The sequence below is a fragment of the Salmo salar genome, chromosome ssa16 (assembly GCF_905237065.1).
Source record: "Salmo salar chromosome ssa16, Ssal_v3.1, whole genome shotgun sequence".
Classification (NCBI taxonomy): domain Eukaryota; kingdom Metazoa; phylum Chordata; class Actinopteri; order Salmoniformes; family Salmonidae; genus Salmo; species Salmo salar.
This window is the reverse complement of record NC_059457.1, coordinates 34,980,525-34,995,033: the sequence shown is the minus strand read 5'-3', so window position 1 is coordinate 34,995,033 and position 14,509 is coordinate 34,980,525. Positions and strand designations below refer to the sequence as shown.

The following is a 14,509-nucleotide window of genomic DNA, read 5'->3' as shown; positions in this document are numbered from 1 at the left end:
ATGGGGTAGGCCGTCATTGTAAAATAAGAATTTGTTCTTAACTGACTTGCCTAGTTAAATAAATACATTCAATACCGCCTTGCACACTCTTGCCTGCATCTAGCTGATATAGGTTGTAATCATTAGTCCAACAGTTGCAAACGAGACAAATTCAGGTATTTTTATCCCTGTTTTGTTTGCTTCCGTTTAAGAAATGTTTTTCAACAGAATCGGTGGAATGACTACACCCCTGATCACGCATAAACACAGTTCACTTTCATAGCAGCCACGTTGTATTCCTTCTCGCCTCTATGCACTCTCCTCCTCTCACCTATTCCCTTCGTTTGTGGACTTCAATGAACAACACATCAGCTGTATGTGACCTTGCGAAAAAACCTTTCCAAGCCAAACCATGTCATATCTGATACACAAAGCCTACGTCGTTGTCCCCATATTAGCTAAAGTAACGTTTTAGTCAATATAGCTAATAGAACTAATGCGTTAGTAAACCTGCTACAATCATGCAGTAACATTACAGTGTATAGTCATTAAGCCGTTACACCGGCGGGCACCGGTGGCAATGGCAATACATTTGTTAAACCTAAAGCTTACCTATTACTTGGAAGAGTTCCAGTGTTGTGTTGGATAGTCAAAGCCAGCTAGCTAACATAGCATCCCTCTGTTTGAGCCAGGTGTTTGAGTAACTAAACTGGCCAGCTGCATTTTGCTAGCTAAGTAAGGGAAACTGAAAGTGAAAAAAAATGACCATCTCTTGCTTCTCCTTAATTTTTGAATAAATTAATTTGTTGAAAACTGTTCAATTATTGTCTTAATCTCTTTGAGTCAACTACTCACCACATTTTATACACTGCACTCCTAGCTAGCTGTAGCTTATGCTTTCAGTGCTAGATTCATTCTTTGATCCTTTGATTGGTTGGACAACATGTCAGTTCATGCTGCAAGAGCTCTGATATGTTGGAGGACATCCTCCGGAAGTTGTCATAATTACTGTGTAAGTCTATGGAAGGTGGTAAGAATCAAGAGCCTCCTAGGTTTTGTATTGAAGCCAATATACCAAGAGGAGGGCGGAAGCTTGCTGTCCTCCAGCTACACCATGGTGCTACCCTACAGAGTGCTGCTGAGGCTACTGTAGACCTTCATTGCAGAACAATGTGTTTTAATCAATTATTTGGTGATGTGAATATATTTAGTACAGCTTTATCTAAAAAGGATAACTTTTTCAATGTTGGCAATACAATTTTAATTTTTATGAAATTCACAGAGAAGGATAGTCCTCCCCTTCCTCCTGGGGAGCCTCCACTGTTATGTTGTGGTCCACGGTGTATGTTGGAAAGGAGGTTACGCAGGGGAAATAGATAGCTAGCAATTTTTTTTGCATTGCAGTGTGTAATTCACTTCAGAGTTTGCTGTGTCATGTCAGTTATGTGTGTTCTCAGATTGTGCCTGTGTGTTTCTCAGGGCTGTGATGTCATGGCAGCAGCCAGTGTGACAAGACCCGGCAATGTCCAGACCACAGAGAAATCACAGTTGACCTTGAAAGGTATAAGCAGCTTTTAATTCCTCTCACCTCTCATTCCTCTCACCACCTGCTCTTTGTAACCTACTCTAATACTCATCCTCTTCCCTGTGTCTGTGTACATTTCTCTTAAACTCATGACAACCTGAACCACCCCAAGCTATTATTGTCCCACTTTCATTTTTCAGTCTCCATTGTTATTCCACTTTTCCATTTGTTCTCCCTGCACTTTATTACTCCCTTTCCTCTCTCTTTTCCTCAGTTAATATGGCATGCACTACTATGCTGTCACCCATCACTCACTCCCCCACTCGTATAAGATCAAATGAAAGAAGTTTAATTCACCTTGACAGTTTTAAATAATTGGAACATTTCAGGTCTGTCCTCCCTGTTGAAAAGATTCAGCAGTATCCTAACAGTTATTCGGCCCACGTTTTCCTGAGCAGATATGTAATTCAGTTCAATGTTAATTTTGACATGGATAGCCACAGTAGCCAGAAAGGTTTGACGTTTCGCTGGCCAAGTGAGCATCACAGTAATATGGAACAGTCAACAACACGTTTATGAACAGAAGTACACTGTGCCTAAACGACCACCCTGTTTGCCTGTGACAGCTAGAGGGCGGCATTTGCCTTTTAGTGTTTGCCTGTCATACAGTAACAAATCCAGAGTAGCTGAATAAGTATTTGTATTACAAACTGTAGGTTAGGGATTGGCCGGAGTTGGTGTACCACAGTAGTTTTTTTTTGTATTTTGCTATATGTTCAACAATTGTTTATTTTTTTCTTCTTCACCAAGTGGTCTCAGCAAAGCCTCAGTCACCCAAGCTGCCCACCCGCTCCAGACTCAGCTCTTTTGTGGAGGTGACTGCAGATGGCCTGACTAGTGAAACCAAGAAAACGGGCAAACGTACTGGACACCTTGAGCTACAGTGGAACGAGGACCTCACCCTGTGAGCCCCCCTAATCTCAACCTCACTTACTCTGTTGTTGATGCTTGTATGTTGTTTAGAGTGAGTGTGTGTGTGTGTGTGTAATGTAGGCCTATTTGACTGTGTATCTGATTTTGACTTGTGTAGGAATGTGACGCCTCAGAGCCGGTTAGATCTTAAGTTGTGGAGCTGCCACACTTTGAGGAAGGAGTTACTGGGGACTGCCACCATTGACCTGCTTGACACTCTGCGTACACATGATGGCAAGAGTAAGACAATAAAAGTTCATTTTTATCTAGGTCATTGTCCATGGATATTTAGCAGGCCTCCCAGTCATGCTACCATAGTATTCTATCTACTTTAAAATATTTGTGGTTACCCTCTACCGAACTGCAAGATCAAGTTTACAATTGTGGAAGTGTTATTTATTTTTATTTTTTTTACAAACATGTCAGAAAAAGAGAAAGAACTTTGGTTTTCTATACAGTTGATAGATCACTGCTCTTCAATAACCTATCTTATCATCTATCTTACTTTTCCCAAATCCTTCATTTTCTTTCTCTTTCGTTTTCCATCCCTCCATCCCACACTTCCCCCTCTCCCTCCAGTGGAGAATCTGCAGCTCAGTCTGGTCTTGCAGACTGAGAACAAAGGCTCACTTGTAGCTGGAGGCGAGCTGAACGTCTGTCTGGATGGCCTGGTTGTTGATCTGGGATCTTTGCCCAATGGCAGCACAGCAACAGACAGTGAGTCCCGCCTTGCAACACATGCACACAGACACACACACACACACACACACACACACACACACACACACACACACACACATATTAACACTTACAAAAGAGTACACGCTCTTTTTTTAATGCAAACAAAATCTTCCCACACATTTTCTTTCTCGCATTCTCTCTCTTGCTCTCTGGTATATATTCACACACTTTACAGTTAGTGACTTATGCTTTTCAGACTCCACCCAAGCAAGAAGTGCAGGGCTCATTTGGAGAACGGCAAAGAGTGTACTTTGATGTTGCGGTGGAGTTTTTAATGTAATGTGATTAGAATAGTGATATTTTGAGCCATCATGTTACTAGTGTGCAAGTTTGCACACAGTCTTTCACATGTTGAGAAGAAGACCAAGGAGTTTTATGTGGCTATTTGACAATTTCCACATTTTCATGTAGGCATAGTTGATACTATTGATAAACATCCACTATAACTTGTGAACACAGAAACATAATTAGCTGGTAACTCTTTAGTCTCACCGTGACGCCGGCGCGCTTTGGACTTGTAACCCCTTTAAAACATTGTGTTTGAGCTATAGACTTCTGGGTTGTACTATTGAATTCGTCTAGACCAACAATTAGTCTGTGATTAATGGGGGCTGAGCTAGAGCGCTGTTTGTGAGACAAGGGCGGATCCTGAAGGGGCCCGGGCTGGATCTTTTTACAAAAACCTCTGTAGAGTCCGAATGGTTTGAGCTGCAAACTATTAAGAGATCTCAAAGCTGAGATCTCTCACGAACACGCACATGTAACATGTTTTGCTCTAAAGCTACACAAGAGCCATCAGAAGGTTCTTCTACATAGAAGATCATAGGAAATCCCAGGACGTAGTGTCTGTAATACTGTAATAAGCTCACATTGTTTCTGTCACAAACACCACACAGTTGTCACTGACTAGTTGGGTATTCATTTCCCACTGAGCGAACCATTTCTGTACTTTCAGCATTCATATAAATTCATTTTTATCACGTTTTTGCTTTGTCTGACCTTATTTTTCTTATTGTGACTGTTTATGTGAAATCATTATGTTTATACTTGTTGTCCTGAAAAGAAAATGGCCAAACACTTCATCATGAGGCTAAATGTAAGGGCTGGACATGCAGATAAATGAAAGTCTGATTTTGAAGCAGATTTTTGCTGTGGTTTCGGGGCAGATGGGGTTAACGACAGTGACAGGTTTTATGTGATGTCAATACTTTACTGCACGTATACAAATGAGTGGTGAAAAAGCCCATCCAAACAGTGCAGCAGCGTCTTCTGTTTACAAACAGCAGACAAATATAATTTTGTGAGACAAAGATTGGACTTGCCTCTTGAGTTTGTTAAACGTGGTGTTTTTAATGAATAACAACACATTAAACTGACTTATAGAGGTGGCTTGAATTTCTCAGTTCATGCATCTCTCATCTGTGTATGAAATAACACACAAGCCTTTTCATTCCGAATCACAGAGCCAGAGTGTTTCCTAGTGAATGAACACAGCACAAGTCAGGGTTGGGTTTCTGAGCATATGGTTCATAAATGTGTATCTTTGTGTGTTTAAACAGTACCAGTCAAAAGTTTGGACACACCCACTCATTGAAGGTTTTTTCTTTATTTTTACTATTTTCTACATTGTAGAATAATAGTGAAGACACCAAAACTATAAAATAACACACATGGAATCATGTAGTAACCAAATAAGTGTTAAACAAATCAAAATGCATTTTATATTTGAGATTCTTCCAAGTAGCCACCGTTTGCCTTGATGACAGCTTTGCACACTCTTGGCATTCTCTCAACCAGCTTCATGAGGAAGTCACCTGGAATGAATTTCAATTAACAGGTGTGCCTTGTTAATTTGTAGAATTTCTTTCCTTCTTAATGCGTTTGAGCCAATCAGTTGTGTTGTGACAAGGTAGGGGTGGTATACAGAAGATGGCCCTATTTGGTATAAGACCAAGTCCATATTATGGCAAGAAAAGCTCAAATAAACAAAGAGAAACGATAGTCCATCATTACTTTAACAAGTTAAGGTCAGTCAATACAGAACATTTGAAGAACTTTGAAAGTTTCTTCAAGTGCAGTTGCAAAAACCATCAAGCGCTATGATGAACCTGGCTCTCATGAGGACCGTCACAGGAAAGGAAGACCAATAGTTACCTCTGCTGCAGAGGAAAAGTTCATTATAGTTACCGGCCTCAGAAATTGCAGCCCAAATATGTGCTTCATAGAGTTTAAGTAACAGACACATCTCAACATCAACTGTTCAGAGGAGACTGCGTGAATCAGGCCTTCATGGTCGAATTGCTGCAAAGAAACCACTACTAAAGGACACCAATAAGAAGAAGAGACTTGCTTGAGCCAAGAAACACAAGCAATGGACATTACACTGGTGGAAATCTGTCCTTTGGTCTGATGAGTCAGAATTTGAGATTTTTGCTTCCAACCGTCGTGTCTGTGAGACGCAGAGTAGGTGAACTGATGATCTCTGCATGTGTGGTTCCCACCATGAAGCATGGAGGAGGAGGTGTGATGGTGTGGGGGTGCTTTGCTGGTGACAATGTCAGTGTCACTGTCATTTAGAATTCAAGGCTTATTAACCAGCATGGCTACCACAGCATTCTGCAGCGATACACCGTCCCATCTGGTTTGCACTTAGTCCCACTATCATTTGTTTTTCAACAGGACGATGACCCAACACATTTTTTACATTTTACATTTTAGTCATTTAGCAGACGCTCTTATCCAGAGCGACTTACAGTAGTGAATGCATACATTTCATTTCATACATTTTTTTTTTTTTCCTACTGACCTCCAGGCTGTGTAAGGGCTATTTAACCAAGAAGGAGAGTTATCGAGTGCTGCATCAGATGACCTGGCCTCCACAATCACCCGACCTCAACCCAATTGAGATGGTTTTGGATGAGTTGGACCGCAGAGTGAAGGAACAGCAGCCAACAAGTGCTCAGCATATGTGGGAGGTCCTTCAAGACTGTTCGAAAAGCATTTCAGGTGAAGCTGGTTGAGAGAATGCCTTGAGTGTGCAAAGCTGTCATCAAGGCAAAGGGTGGCTACTTTGAAGAATCTCAAATATAAAATATATTTTGATTTGTTGAACACTTTTTTTTAGGATACTAAATGATTCCATATGTGTTATTTCATATTTTTCATGTCTTCACTATTATTCTTCAATGTAGAAAATAGTAAAAATAAAGAAAAACCCTTGAATGAATAGGTGTGTCCAAACTTTTGACTGGTACTGTATATTGTGTGTGTTTATGCCTGTGCATGAAGGTTAATATTGTTCTTAAATCGATGAATAGGCTTTACAACCCCTGTTCCATTCAGATTTGTTACATTGGTGTTCCCCAAGCGCTCTTTCACACCTGCACGCCGTCATCACGCATAGCCATGCACACGCTTGGGAGTGCTTATGTGGAATTTGTTTCTCAAAATTGCGTAATTGACTCTGGTTTCTGAGTTGTGCAGGACAATCGGCTCCTGTGATCCGGGGGGTTTCCTCTCTGCCTGGCTGGGTAGGGGCTCACTGTGGGACAGGGGGAAGGGAGGGGGAGAAGTGTATTAAGGGAATGAATATGTGCTTTCTGAGGTCTTAGTGTGTGTGTTGCAGGGGGAGTGTTAGTGAATAGAGGTCTGGAGTGTGTGTGCTCTGAGGGCAGGTTTTAAGGGGCTACGTGTATGAAGGTCTGGAGTGTGTGCTTTCTGGCGGGGGGGTGTATAAAGGTTCAAGTGTACGCCGTGTTGCAGGGGGAAGGTGTGTTAAGGCCCTCTGTGTTCTCTCTGAAGGCAGCTCTGTTAGTTTAGTGTTTTCCCTCATTTCCCCTGGCAGTTTTTCTGACACGCTGACACACAGTGCTACCATAAACAGACCTTTGTGCTGCAGCCAGTGAAAAACACATCCAGACCAGACAGAACTCACCTTTACGTATATATAGGCCTAAACGGACAAACACATGCACTCTTATGCATGTGCATTGCACACACTCTTATACATGCAGGCACATAATATAAAATCAACAGACATATAAACTCAGCAAAAAAGAGACGTCCTCTCACTGTCAACTGTGTTTATTTTTAGCAAACTTAACTTGAAAATATTTGTATGAGCATAACAAGATTCAACAACTGAGACAAACTGAACAAGGTCCACAGACATGTGACTAACAGAAATGGAATAATGTGTCCCTGAACAAAGGGGGGGTCAAAATCAAAAGTAACAGTCAGTGTCTGGTGTGGCCACCAGCTGCATTAAGTACTGCAGTGCATCTCCTCATTGACTGCACCAGATTTGCCAGTTCTTGCTGTGAGATGTTGCCCCACTCTTCAACCAAGGCACCTGCAAGTTCCCGGACATTTCTGGGGGGGAATGGCCTTAGCCCTCACCCTCCGATCCAACAGGTCCCAGACGTGCTCAATGGGATTGAGATCCGGGCTCTTCGCTGGCCATGGCAGAACACTGACAATTCCTGTCTTGCAGGAAATCACGCACAGAAAGAGTAGTATGGCTGGTGGCATTGTCATGCTGGAGGGTCATGTCAGGATGAGCCCTGATGGAGGTATTGTGCGTTCATGGTGTAACTCAAGCAGTTGTTGTTGCCATCCTGTTCCTGTCCCGCAGATGTGATGTTCGGATGTACCGATCCTGTGCAGGTGTTGTTACACGTGGTCTGCCACTGCGTGGACGATCAGCTGTCCGTCCTGTCTCCCTGTAGCACTGTCTTAGGCGTCTCACAGTACGGACATTGCAGTGTATTGCCCTGGCCACATCTGCAGTCCTCATGCCTCTTCGCAGTGTGCCTAAGGCACGTTCACGCACATGAGCAGGGACCCTGGGCATCTTTCTTTTGGTGTTTTTCAGAGTCAGTAGAAAGGCCACTTTAGTGTCGTAAGTTTTCATAAGTGTGACCTTACTTCAAATCAAATGTATTTATAAAGCCCTTCTTACATCAGCTGATATCTCAAAGTGCTGTACAGAAACCCAGCCTAAAACCCCAAACAGCAAGCAATGCAGGTGTAGAAGCACGGTGGCTAGGAAAAACTCCCTAGAAAGGCCAGAACCTAGGAAGAAACCTAGAGAGGAACCAGGCTATGAGGGGTGCCCAGACCTCTTCTGGCTGTGCCGGGTGGAGATTATAACAGAACATGGCCAAGATGTTCAAATGTTCATAGATGACCAGCAGGGTAAAATAATAATAATCGCAGTGGTTGTCGAGGGTGCAACAGGTCAGCACCTCAGCAGTAAATGTCAGTTGGCTTTTCATAGCCGATCATTCAGAGTATCTCTAATTGCCTACCGCATGTAAACTGTTAGTGTCTTAACGACCGTTCCACAGGTGCATGTTCATAAATTCTTTATGGTTCATTGAACAAGCATGGGAAACGGTGTTTAAACCCTTTGCAATGAAGATCTGTGAAGTTATTTGGATTTTTACGAAATATCTTTGAAAGACAGGGTCCTGAAAAAGGGACGTTTCTTTTTTTGCTGAGTTTTTGTATGTATGTATGTATGTATACACACACACACACACAGTATGTTCAGAATAATTGTGAAACTGTTGTTAAACCATGTAAATATTGCCAATAACAATAATTGTGAAACTGTTGTTAAACCATGTAAATATTGCCAATAACAAAAGGCAAATAAAATAAACTTTATTGGAGGGATAAGTTGGAGAGGAGGCTAGCTGCTGATGTAGGATTGGCTCTTCAGTTAGATGGATTTTAGGGGAACACGTGGAATCCAAGCCGCTTTGGCTCAACTTGTTGAAACATTGACTTTTGGAGGATTTCAAGTAGCAGTGTTCACCAGCAGATGGTTGCCCCCTTTAACCACTTTCCGACTTACTGTTCCTCCATCTCCGGAAAGTTTAGCTAAGGCAACACAAACAAACAGATCTGTCTCATGTCTCTCAGGGGGTATATGGGGGCAACCGCTAGACTTAGCCATGTCATTGGATGATGCATTCAGGGCAGTATGAGACAGTGGTTTCTCCTCAACTAGACCGTTTATGTTATGTGTCCAATGGAGTCTCACAAGAGGCCCTTTCATATGGGCGAAACAGGCTCACAGGCTTGTTTTTTTCCTGTTTACATGAGGCAGGATCTGAGTTATCTATTAACACATTAAAGCTGCAATATGTAACTTTTTGGCCGACCCGACCAAATTCACATAGAAATGTTAGTTATAGATCTGTCATTCGCATCGATAGCAAGTCTAAGAAGCGGTACATCTGTTCTATGTGTGCGGTTTCTATGCTTCCCGTCCTTCAGTTTAGTTTTTTGCGTCTTTTACTTTCTTTTTTTGTACACCAGCTGAAAATACTATATTAGGGGTTATGGAAAATATATTTCACAGCGTTTTAGATGGTACAGTGATTCTCTACACACTATACTTTCTTGTTTTGTCACATATACTGATTTCTTGGGGGTTAGTTACTGCAGCTCGTGGCCCACTCCTATTGTGTGTCCCTGTTTTATAATGAAAAGCATGTTATTGGGCTGTGGTTTCAGTCAGGGGAGGGAATGAACGTACACTCATTCAGTCACAGACCACATTCTATAGCAGTGAAAATTGGTCTCTTGAAACAGTAACCGTCAAGTGTTCTGTGATTTTTGTTATTCTCTATAGAGATTGGATGGTATATATTATTTTCTTACTAATGGTTATAATGAAGTTTGGTGTATTGATGGTGTGTCCTTTGTCTGTCCTGTTTGTACAGAGATGCTGCAGTCGGACAGATCAAACCTACGCAGGACCCAGAGTGAGGAAACCCCCAATACAGCCTGCAGCCCCCGCGGCAGGTGAGAATGAACAAACATACATACAAATACTTATTTTTACTGACCTGAGCTATTTATACTCGATTCATACCCCTACAGAATACAGGTTGTATGAACAAACCATTTCACACAAATAGATTCACTCATTTCACAGTTTGGATGTATAGAGATTTACTGTATGTTTCTCTAGGCCCTCGTACACATACGTCTGGGCACATACACGGCCTCTCCGAAGTCTTACTTAAAACACAAATATACTCCTTTGAGGGAAATGGTCAATGCAGTGACCCAACACAGAGATGCTTTAATCAGACCAATGATAATGGTCCCGTGTGGCTCAGTTGGTAGAGCATGGTGTTTGCAACGCCAGGGTTGTGGGTTCAATTCCCATGGGGGACCAATATGGAGGAGAAAAATTTGTATGAAATGTATGCATTCACTACTGTAAATCGCTCTGGATAAGAGCGTCTGCTAAATGTAAATGTAAAAATGATAAGTTAAAGATAATGAGCATGCCAAGCGTGAGACACTGCTATACTTCAACACACAGATATATGGTATTGTATGGTATTTCCCTGAAAACATTAGAGGGCATTGCTGTGGACCTTTTTGTTTGGAACACCATTCAACGGCTCCATCCATCAGTCCCTAAAGAGAGGAGTAGAAAGGGAGGTGTAGAGAGAGGCAGAAAGAGAGAAGTGCGGAGTTCTATGCAAAGTTTTTTTGGTGCTTCTGTATTCTCCCATGACGAGATGGGGAAAAAGCCAAAAGGTTTATATGTTCTCCTGTCCTTTTCCAAATGACTGTTCTTCTGTCCCGCTTTTAGTATAGTGAATAGACAACTTTTCAGAACCTTACTCAAGTTTCCATTGATAATGATCCAACTTTGTACTCAGCATTCTGATGTCTGGGGGGTAAAAACCAACATGTTTTCATTGTATAAAAGCACTTGTAGGAAATAACCTATATTTAGCTTTAGGAAAATATGAGTATATTTTGAGAGGGAAAGTACTCACACGGACTCTTCATTGTTCGTGTGTATGCATGCCCTGCCGCCTGTGTGTGAGATGTGTTGAGCTGCTTTTTCAACATTTTCAAGTCAAAGTATCAAACATTTTCTTTATTCTACTCCAAGGTATCAGCCGCAAACATATTCTATATTAACATTTACGTCAGTAGCTTAGCTTTACATCACAAATCTACATTCTGTCCATTGTAGGAGTTGAAGAGAGGTTAAGGGTAATTTTATGTGGTGTGATTGATTTAAAAAAAAAATAATATAATTATTTCACCTTTATTTAACCAGGTAGGCAAGTTGGGAACAAGTTCTCATTTATAATTGCGACCTGGCCAAGATAAAGCAAGCAGTTTGACACATACAACAACACAGAGATACACATGGAGTAAAACAAACATACAGTCAATAATATAGTATTGATCCTGACCCCTCCCCTGTGTCTGTGTACGTGTTCTGGTCAGGACTCACAGACACTCTACAGAGGATTCGCAAGGGGGTTCCCCGGGGGTCGCTCTGGCTAATGGAGAGCTGAGTGAGGAGCAGAGTCCTGGGGCTTCTGGTCGCAACTACTCAGCCAAGAACTCCCACAGCGGCCCTGGGAGTGCAGGTACTATAACCTTGGAGACATGAAACGATTTTTCTGTCACTCTCCATTCACATGACACTAGAATTGATACATTTTTCCCAGTGTGGATCAATCAACTCCTTTACCTGCCCTACCCCACAGGTAAAGTTGAGCTGACTGCCAACGGGCTGGAGAATGGCCGTAGCAGCCTGGCTCGTCATACACCCCCACCATCCTCCCCGCCGGCCCGGTCCCCAGCCCCCAGCAGCAGCAGCCCGTCTCCTGGGCTAGACGGCACAATCCTCCCTCCTCCAACAGAGGCACCTCCTGCTGGAGCTAACCCAGACCCCGTCAACCCAACCACTGCTACAGAGCCTGTTCCAGAGTTACTACCCACTGGGTAAGAGTTTGTGCTTGTGCGTGTCTGACTGGCGTTACGGTCAATCTCCTCACATGTAACTAGACTGACCTAATATGCCTCTCTCTCTCTCTCTCTCTCTCTCTCTCTCTCTCTCTCTCTCTCTCTCTCTCTCTCTCTCTCTCTCTCTCTCTCTCTCTCTCTCTCTCTCTCTCTGCTTCTCTCTCTGCTTCTCAGCTGGGAGCAACGAGTTCTGCCCCATGGCAGGGTGTACTATGTGGACCACAACACAAAGACCACCACCTGGGAAAGACCACTTCCACCTGGGTCAGTCAGCCTACACACTTTGACCTCTGCTCCTCCTCTTCCCCTCTTTTCTCACACTTCCTACCATCAGAGGAGAGTGCTGACAGTTAGCCAGCCCGGTGCATGATGGGAATATATAATTCAATTCAAGGGCTTTATTGGCATGGGAACATCTTAACATTGCCAATTGCCAATATCTCTCTCTGTGAAGGGGAGATCTTGCCCACTCGTGAACATTCCCTGCATGTTTCTCCTTAGCTCAGACTGCTGCCTATATAAACATACAGAGCTGGAGGATCCTAGCAGGGTGGTGTTGGGGTGTGAAGTGGGCCCACAGTCAGGGAGTGGCAGACTCATTCACTGCACAGTAACGTTCCTGGGGGTCTGACTCTGGACAGTCAAATGAACTGAGACTAGTCTTATTTCCTCTGGCTGGAAGAAGCTGACTCCATTAAATATGATAAATGACTGAATAATTGGTTAGTGCCACTCCCCACCCCAACTTAGACTATCCTGTCCATTTAGAGGAGTCCTTTTCTGACAGTAGTAGTGTGTCAGGTCTGTTAGTGTGTGTTTTATGTGTTTGGCCATTTGGTCTCTCATCTCTTTAACAGGCTGTGAATCACCAGCACTGATTGTTTGAGTCTCTGTTGATTTCCAGTGGTGTTTCTCATTGTGTGCTGCGGATCCCAGCTCTCTCTTGTGGTGGTACCAGAGCCTTTTATTGCCATTTTATTTCAGTGAATATTTATTGATTTTCATTTGCGCTGTGTGAGAAGCCTGTTTGAGGTAAAGCTCACTCCTGCCCCATCTTACTTTTTCCACAGGAGGGAACGGTCTGGAGAACAAAAGTCCTTTCTTAGAAAGAACACATGTATGCAGCTCTATTCTGGACCCATATGAGGCTCAATTAGCGTCTCGCCTCTCGGAGGCTGGGCTGGTTCTGACTACAGCTGCCGGGTTTGGTGCTTAGTGCTTGGTACTGGTACCTGGTCTGAGTTAGCATGGCACTGCCGCCCACCCAACCGCCAACCGTAGTGCAGCTCAGATGAAAGGCGTGGTGTGGGCCTGCATTAATGGGTTTTGAGCTGAGCTCTTTTTCTAGCAGTGTAGGGGATTTACTGCTCTCATGTTCCAGACAGTATGGGAGCCACAGTACTGCTCTGTAGGATATGGGAGCCACAGTACTGCGCTGTAGGATATGGGAGCCACAGTACTGCTCTGTAGGATATGGGAGCCACAGTACTGCTCTGTAGGATATGGGAGCCACAGTACTGCTCTGTAGGATATGGGAGCCACAGTACTGCTCTGTAGGATATGGGAGTCACAGTACTGCTCTGTAGGATATGGGAGCCACAGTACTGCTCTGTAGGATATGGGAGTCACAGTACTGCTCTGTAGGATATAGGAGTCACAGTACTGCTCTGTAGGATATGGGAGCCACAGTACTGCTCTGTAGGATATGGGAGCCACAGTACTGCTCTGTAGGATATGGGAGCCACAGTACTGCTCTGTAGGATATGGGAGCCACAGTACTGCTCTGTAGGATATGGGAGCCACAGTACTGCTCTGTAGGATATAGGAGCCACTGTTCTGCTCTGTAGGATATGGGAGCCACAGTACTGCTCTGTAGGATATGGGAGCCACAGTACTGCTCTGTAGGATATAGGAGCCACTGTTCTGCTCTGTAGGATATAGGAGCCACTGTTCTGTGGGGTCTCTCAGGGGAACAGCAACACAGGGAACAGGGAGGGATGTTACGTTGCATCTCTCAAAGCCCCTTTTTGAGGAATTTCTAAGCTGTGTGTGTGTGTGTGTGTGTGTGTGTGTGTGTGTGTGTGTGTGTGTGTTAGCATACGGAAGTATTTGCTGTTTTGTCTTCCAAATGCTGTTCTGGTTTACATTTTACATTTTTAGTCATTTAGCAGACGGTCTTATCCAGAGCGACTTACATACATTTCATACATTTATTTTATTTATTTTTTTCCGTACTGGTCCCCCATGGGAATTGAACCCACAACCCTGGCATGCGAACACCATGCTCTACCAACTGAGCCACACATAGTCAGAGATATGAGAATAGCAGCAGCAGCAGCCTGCACACATAATAAAACACTACTGTACTGAACTGGGAATGTGCTCATGTGTTGGTTTACGTGTGTGTCTGTGGGATAATGCATATCTTAATCTTGTGTTTGCATATCCTAGCTTGTCTATGTCCATAATTACATATGTCTGTCTGTGTACGTC

The 14,509-nt window shown here is 43.3% G+C and overlaps 1 protein-coding gene across 3 annotated transcripts in view; it reads left to right on the top strand.

The window, feature by feature from the left end:
- Positions 1–14,509, top strand: part of wwp2 (WW domain containing E3 ubiquitin protein ligase 2) — a 45,754-nt gene that overhangs the window by 13,910 nt on the left and 17,335 nt on the right. For 2 of the 3 annotated variants that reach the window (XM_014148918.2, XM_014148916.2), the window contains exons 2-9: positions 1,459–1,540; positions 2,315–2,468; positions 2,595–2,716; positions 3,056–3,193; positions 9,943–10,033; positions 11,492–11,637; positions 11,758–11,995; positions 12,191–12,280. In XM_014148918.2, coding sequence (XP_014004393.1) covers positions 1,471–1,540; positions 2,315–2,468; positions 2,595–2,716; positions 3,056–3,193; positions 9,943–10,033; positions 11,492–11,637; positions 11,758–11,995; positions 12,191–12,280 — 1,049 coding nt within the window. In that variant the 5' untranslated portion in view covers positions 1,459–1,470. The remainder of the gene's footprint in view (positions 1–1,458; positions 1,541–2,314; positions 2,469–2,594; positions 2,717–3,055; positions 3,194–9,942; positions 10,034–11,491; positions 11,638–11,757; positions 11,996–12,190; positions 12,281–14,509) is intronic. The other variant, XM_014148917.2, reaches the window with a different exon arrangement.